General features: G+C 42.2%; 1 protein-coding gene across 3 annotated transcripts in view; it reads right to left on the reverse strand.

The window, feature by feature from the left end:
• The window catches only part of LOC137887646 (tetraspanin-7-like), a 7838-nt gene extending 517 nt beyond the window's left edge, over positions 1–7321 (reverse strand). Inside the window, exons 1-10 of one of the 3 annotated variants that reach the window (XM_068730771.1) lie at positions 7156–7321; positions 6694–6784; positions 6156–6344; positions 5732–5824; positions 5236–5331; positions 4761–4916; positions 4592–4675; positions 4397–4470; positions 360–569; positions 79–177 (exon numbers count right to left, since the gene is read on the reverse strand). In XM_068730771.1, coding sequence (XP_068586872.1) covers positions 4402–4470; positions 4592–4675; positions 4761–4916; positions 5236–5331; positions 5732–5824; positions 6156–6344; positions 6694–6774 — 768 coding nt within the window. In that variant the 5' untranslated portion in view covers positions 6775–6784; positions 7156–7321 and the 3' untranslated portion in view covers positions 79–177; positions 360–569; positions 4397–4401. Of the gene's footprint in view, positions 1–78; positions 178–359; positions 570–1151; positions 2424–4396; positions 4471–4591; positions 4676–4760; positions 4917–5235; positions 5332–5731; positions 5825–6155; positions 6345–6693 lie in introns of those variants that run through there. The other 2 variants (XM_068730779.1, XM_068730787.1) reach the window with 2 other exon arrangements.
• Between the last annotated feature and the right edge of the window lie 370 nt (positions 7322–7691).

The raw sequence follows: 7691 nt of genomic DNA on the forward strand, positions 1-7691 counted from the left end.
AAGTACACATTTGAGGTACTTTACTTGAGTATTGAGTATAGTAATGTGTGTGTGTGTGTGTGTGTGTGTTTGTGTAACCTCTCTATGGAAGGTGTGTGAACACTCCAGTTCTCTGGTTCCTCCGGCTCCTCGACTCAAGTCATGATGACAGATGAGACACACACTGTAGGCATCACTCTGTAACACACACACACACACACACACACACACACACACCATTAACTTAGCATAAAGACTAGAACCCTGGAAGCTGTTTTTTTAAAGAGTCATTTAAAAGTTGGTTTCCTGCTTAGTTCTCTTATTTTTGTTTGTATGATTCATCTGTTAGCCGTTAGCTTAGCATAAAGTCGTTTACCTACCAACGACATCACGTTGCGTCTCCTGAACTGGCTCCGCCTCTCAGGGGGCGTGACCTCGGGGATTGTGGGAATGAGGGAGGGGCGGCGCTCGGGGGCGGCGGCCTCCTGAAGGAGACGACGGGAGGAGGAGCGATGGAGGAGAACCCTCGCTGTTACTGGAGGACGGGTGGAGGAGTGGAGGTGAGACAGCTGCATGGAGGACAGGGTGGCCTGGAGAGAGAGAGATAGAGAGAAAGAGAAAGAGAGAGACAGAGAGACAAACAGAGAGAGAGAGAGAGACAGAGAGGTAGAGAGAGACAGACAGAGAGACAGAGACAGACAGAGACAGAGACAGACAGAGAGAGAGAGACAGAGAGATAGAGAGATACAGACAGAGAGAGAGAGACAGACAGAGACAGAGACAGACAGAGAGATAGAGAGATACAGACAGAGAGAGAGAGACAGACAGAGACAGACAGAGAGAGAGACAGACAGAGACAGACAGAGAGAGAGACAGACAGACAGACAGAGAGAGAGAGACAGACAGACAGACAGAGACAGATAGAAAGAAAGAGAGACAGAGAGACAGAGAGAGAGAAAGAGAGACAGAGAGACAGATAGAAAGAGAGACAGAGAGAAAGAGACAGAGAGAAAGAGACAGAGAGAAAGAGAGAGATAGAAAGAGAGCGAGACAGATAGAAAGAGAGACAGAGAGAGACAGAAACAGAGAGACAGTGAGAGACAGATGGTTATTCACATACATTAAATCAATTTAATTGCAAAATGGCCGACATAAAGACGTAGTTGTTTTACGGGACACGGTAGAGACGCTCGTCTGTCCGTCCTCCTTCTGACCGGAGGATCCAATTGGCTCTCAGCTCTTCCTCCCACCTCTCCTCCTTCCTTCTCCTCTCCCTCCTTCTCTTCCTCCTCCTCCCTCGTCTTGTTCTGACTCCCCCCTCTGTAGCGCTGCATCCAGGTGTTGAAGATGCGTCCATCTTCCTCTTCCTCTTCCTCCTTGTCACCTTCCTCCTCCTCCACCTCTTCCTCCTCCTCTACTCTCAGAGGAGTCTGATCTGAGAACACATCTTCTTCTGAAGCCATTGTGAGGCGCTAACAGCTAGCTTATTATACTTCAATAGCAAAAACACTAATGCTATGCTAGGGTAGGTTACAGCTAGCCTAACTTTTATTAAGGCTAAGTTACAGCTAGCCTAAGTTATATTTAGGCTAAGTTATAGCTTGGCTAAGGAAAAGCAAGGCTAATTTACAGCTAGGCTAAGTTTTATTTAGGCTAAGTTATAGCCAGGCTAATTTACAACTACGCTAAATCCCAACAAAACTAAATTATAATCAAGCTAGGTTTCGGCCAAGTTAGCTAAATTACAACTACACTTAAGCCAAGCTAATTTACGGCTAAACTAACTTAACAGCTAAATATAGCTACAGCCAGGCTAACTTGTAGGCTAGCCAGTGAGATTATACACAAGATAAATTACAGCTGAAACTAATGTTAAATCACAGTCAAGCTAATATTGCAACCAGCCAAACTACAGTATAACACAAGAAAATCAAAGCTAAGCTAACTTAGCAGCTAGTTAAAGCTATGAAGCTAAGCTAAATAGATTCAACCAAATCTAAACTAGAGATATTTTATCTCCAGGTTGAGTCACAGGCTAAAATAAAGAAGTTAAATGAGCTAACAACAGGTTAAATACAGCTAACTATGAAGCTAAACTAGCAGCAGTTAGCATTTAGTAGCTAAGAGGAGGACAGCAGGTACCAGAGGATCAGAGGACGAAGACGAACAGACGGGTTCGAGATCAGAAGTGTTGATTCTCAGATTCTCAGATTAAAAATGAAGCTTCTACTTTTCTTCTCGTTTGCGGTAGTCCTTGTTTCTTCTTCTTTTCCTCCTTGTTTCTTCTTCTCTGCTTCTCATTCAAACTCAGATCTGTTAATCGGTTTACTGGAGATCAGCCGGAGATTATTCTGGTACACTGGATTCGAGACAGCTGAGAGCTTTAAATACTACATGTATTTATGTACTACATGTATTAATACATCATGTTCTGGTTCACTGGATCTGAGAAAAGCTAAGAGCTTTATATACTACATGTATTAAATACTACGTGTATTTATATACTACATATATTAATACATCAAGTTCTGGTTCACTGGATCTGAGACAGCTGAGAGCTTTAAATACTACGTGTATTTATAGACTACATGTATTCATATACTACATGTATATAAATACATCATGTTCTGGTTCACTGGATCTGAGACAACTGAGAGCTTTATATACTACGTGTATTTAAATACATGTATTTATAATATGTATTTAAATACTACATGTATTCAAAACATCTTATTCATGGAACTTACACTTACTCTGTTACTCACACATACATTTACTCAAGTATTGTACTTTTTCACAATTTTGAGGTATTTCCATTTTATGGAACCCCAAAGCAGTAAATAAATAAAGTTTCATGACGTTGGCAAAGTGTAAATAAAGTTTCATGTTGACGTTGACAAAGTGTAAATAAAGTTTCATGACGTTGACAAAGTGTAAATAAAGTTTCATGTTGACGTTGACAAAGTGCAAATAAAGTTTCACGATAACGTTGACAAAGTGTAAATAAAGTTTTATGATGACATTGACTAAGTGTAAATAAAGTTTCATGGTGACGTTGACAAAGTGTAAATAAAGTTTCATGACGTTGGCAATGTAAATAAAGTTTTATGATGACCAAAGTGTAAATTACATTTTATGATGACATTGACAAAGTGTAAATAAAGTTTTATGATGACATTGACTAAGTGTAAATAAAGTTTTATGATGACGTTGACAAAGTGTAAATAAAGTTTCATGACGTTGACAAAGTGTAAATAAAGTTTTATGATGACCAAAGTGTCAATAAAGTTTTATGACATTTATAAAGTGTCAATAAAGTTTTATGATGACATTTACAAAGTGTCAATAAAGTTTCATGACGTTGACAAAGTGTAAATAAAGTTTTATGATGACGTTGACAAAGTGTAAATAAAGTTTCATGATGATGTGATAGGTGAGTCGTTTATTATGAATCATAAACACAGAAAGTCTTCATGTGTTCATCTGATTATTGACATTTAATCTTCAGCTCTGACACTTTAAATATCCATCTGATATGAAAACACATGAATATATCTATATATACATATATTTATATGTAGGATATAAATAGCTTCACAGGTGGACGATGTGCTGCTTGTAGCGGCTCTACAGGTGAGTTTAGAGAGGACCGAGTGGAGTCCTCCCATGGGAAGTGGAACTGGGTCTTCAGGTCAAAGGTCCTGGTCCTGGTCCTTACATCATGGTGGAGGTCTCAGTCCAGACTTAAGACCACTAAGAGGATTAGTATGAGGATCAGGTCTTAGCTCTTCATGGACGGAGCAGGAGGGCGGGGCTTACCACGAGAGACCAAACCTCCAGACGCAGCCAATCACAGCGTGTGATGTCACCTGGTAGGCCGTAAAGCCACGCCCCGTTGACAGAGCTCTCACCAGACTCCGGTTGTATTTCACTGGTTACATGTTTATTTACTTATTGTTTGTTGTTATTCACAAGTCTGTTCAAGCTCTTAATTAGCTGATACATTTATACTATTACTGACTGAAAGGACTTCATGTTTGTATATTAAATTAGGTTTTTCTCCACTTTGTATTTGTGTAATTTTATGATGTTTCGTCTCGTGGATCTTCTTCAAGTTTTAAAGGAAAACTTTTGACTTTTATTTTCTCATCACATGATGTTTCACAGCATCAACACAAACTCATAAACAAGTACAAATATGTGTAGTACTGAGTACTACTGAGTACTACGAGATGAGGGTAAATGAATTTTAGTAATTGATGGTGAAGCTTCATGAAAGAACCTTGTCTCTCTTCTGGAAGACAAAGAAAACAGAGCAGCTGTTTTAGTGTGTGAGTGTGTGTGTGTGTGTGTGTGTGTGTGTGTGTGTGTGTGTGTGTGTGTGTGTGTGTGTGTGTGTGTGTGTGTGTGTGTGTACCTGTCTCACACCATCTCGTACTGGTTGGCGTTGATGAAGCGAGACAGGCAGCAGGCCAGAGACACTCCTATCAGCTGAGACAAGAGACACTCATGACGTCATCGACACACGGGGAGCTCACTCCTGATTGGCTGTCTGTCTCTGTGATGTCACAATGTGGTACTCCTGTGTACTAGTACTGCGTAGGTGTTGTACCTGAGAGAAGGCGACTCCGAACGTCACTCCGGCAATGATTCCTAAGTTTCCCTCGATGACCGACGTCACCAACTCATAACAACCCTGAAGAAACAGGTAGTACATTCAGTACTTCATTCAGTACTTCATTCACTGAATGCTTTTACTGTCATGTCATGTATATCCTGACCTGCTTGTGGACTTTACGAGCGGCCATTGTTGCGTCCTTTAGGTCGGCGGCGCTGCAGTCGGAGAAAGTGACGCAGCAGCTGGAGGGAATCCCTCCGACGGGGAAATAAAGAGAGCTCAACCAACTGGTGTAGTTATGGACCCCACAGCACAGCAACTGGGAACACAGAGAACCACAGAAACCATAACAGCAGAGACACTGGGAACACAGAGAACCACAGAAACCATCACAGCAGAGACACTGAGAACAGAGAACAATGGACGCCATCTTTAATGGTGACATCATGTCCACATTTAAGTGACATAAATCAGTGTATCATCAGCGTAGAACCGGACCGTAACAACAGTTCTGGTGGTTTATGGAACAATGAGACGACACATTACACATGTTATAGATTCCTAAAAGTGTAGAGGACCCAGAGTGGAACCCTGAGGAACCCCACAGTTCTAGAACCCAACATGAATGAATCACTGACTCTACGTTGAACTCCGTCCACGGCCAGACTCCTGTCGTCTCGTCCATCGTATCTCATCACAGCCTCGCTGTACGTCGTCAGGAAAGTCTCTTTAATCTGAAATAAATCAGTTAAACACAGTGTTAGTGTCACAAGAATGTCCCTTTAATCCGAATGTCTCTTTAATCCATGTTAATCTGACCGTCTCTTTAATCTAACTGTCCCTTTAATCTGACCGTCCCTTTAATCCATGTTAATCTGACCATGTTAATCCGATCATCCCTTTAATCTGAACGTCCCTTTAATCTAACCGTCCCTTTAATCCATGTTAATCTGACCATGTTAATCTGACTGTCCCTTTAATCCGAACATCCCTTTAATCCATGTTAATCCGACCGTGTCTTTAATCTAACCGTCCCTTTAATCCATGTTAATCTGATCACATAGATGATGAATAGTGCTGTTTTTAAGTTAATATAATATATATATATATATATATATATATATATATACACACGTGTATTTGTATTTTAACCTCGTGGCGAAAGACGAATCCAGAGATTCCAGCGACGAGTTCGGTCATGAAGACCAGAGACAGAAACACTGCGTACTGAAGAGAGATCACAGTACATTTACAGTCATTAAGTACACATTTGAAGTACTTCTACTGCATTTATCTAACAGCTTTAGTTACACACAAAACATACAAAGAGGTGTAATGGTAGTAGTAGTATTTGTACAGTGTAGTAGTAGTACTTGTACAGAGAAGTAGTAGTACCAGTCTTAACATCCAGCAGCGCCCCCTACAGGTGTAGTAGTAGTAGTAGTACTTGTACACAGTAGTAGTAGTAGTAGTAGTAGTAGTACCAGTCTTAACATCCAGCAGCACCCCCTACAGGTGTAGTAGTAGTAGTACTTGTACACAGTAGTAGTAGTAGTACCAGTCTTAACATCCAGCAGCGCCCCCTACAGGTGGCGAAACAGCCGAACAGTCCAAACAGCACGATGGCTCCCCCGGTGGCCGTGAGGACGTACGGCGCGTTAGACGGACCGCTGGAGATCAGAGACGTGTACGGACCCAACATGAACCTCCACCACAGACCCACTGAGACCAGGACCACACCTGTCACCTGAGGGGGAGGGGCTACAGGTTACAGTGTGTGTGTGTGTGTGTGTGTGTGTGTGTGTGTGTGTGTGTGTGTGTGTGTGTGTGTGTGTGTGTGTGTGTGTGTGTGTGTGTGTGTGTGTGTGTGTGTGTGCGTGTCACATGACTATCATGAGCTCTGACAGCAGAGTGACAAAGTGACACAAAGACGTGAAGAAGAGACGAGAGTCACGTCCTTACATTCATATTTAGAACCTCTGACATCACTACATTCAGTGTTATACATCTAACTACATATAACTCCATCTAAATACATATAACTCCATCTAAATACATATAACTACATCTAAACTGTGTAAATATGAAATATTCACCCAGAAGACGAGGCAGTAGAGCAGCAGCAGCGTCTTCAGACAGAAGATCACCGGTTTGGTTTCCATCCTCCTGGGAGACATCGTGACACACCTAGAGGACACAAACAAATATAGTGTGTGTGTGTGTGTGTGTGTGTGTGTGTGTGTGTGTGTGTGTGTGTGTGTGTGTGTGTGTGTGTGTGTGTGTGTGTATATATATATATCAAGTGAAGAAAAAGGCAAAAATATAGCAAATATGTAATTAATGTGAAGAAAAGTGTCCTGAATGTGCAAATATTGATCAAAATGGAGCAAAAAATATCAACAAAAATGTCACAAATAGTCAACAAAACTTTAAATATGGAACAAAAACACACAAACATGTCGCACAAATAAAAACACAAACTCTACGTTAAAACAAAAACACACAAAGATGAAATATTAAAATATGTCTCAGAGACCAAACAGCAGCTGATGTCTTACCACGGATTCTTCAGCAGCTTATCGTCTCATGTTCGATGTCTCCAGAGGACAGACGGTCTGAGGAGACAACAGGGCGTCTCCTGGTCCACACTGAGAGTCATGTGACCCTCATACCTCACACCTCAATTAACATGGAGGTGATGGGGGGGGGGGGGGGGGGGGGGGGGGGGGGGTTCAGGGTGAAGAACCTCCTCCAGAGACAGACAGGAGGAGAGACAGACAGGAGGAGAGACAAGAGGAGAGACAGACAGGGGAAGAGACAGACAGGAGGAAAGACAGACAGGGGAAGAGGCAGACAGGAGGAGAGACAAGAGGAGAGACAGACAGGGGGAGAGACAGACAGGAGGAGAGACAGACAGGGGAAGAGACAGACAAGAGGAGAGACAGACAGGGGGAGAGACAGACAAGAGGAGAGACAGACAGGGGGAGAGACAGACAGGAGGAGAGACAGACGGGAGGAGAGACAAGAGGAGAGACAGACAGGGGAGAGACAGACAGGAGGAGAGACAGACAGGGGAAGAGACAAGAGGAGAGAC

This window comes from Cebidichthys violaceus, unplaced genomic scaffold, assembly GCF_023349555.1.
Source record: "Cebidichthys violaceus isolate CVI_PGR_0920_01 unplaced genomic scaffold, fCebVio1.0.p SCAF_103, whole genome shotgun sequence".
NCBI lineage: Eukaryota > Metazoa > Chordata > Actinopteri > Perciformes > Stichaeidae > Cebidichthys > Cebidichthys violaceus.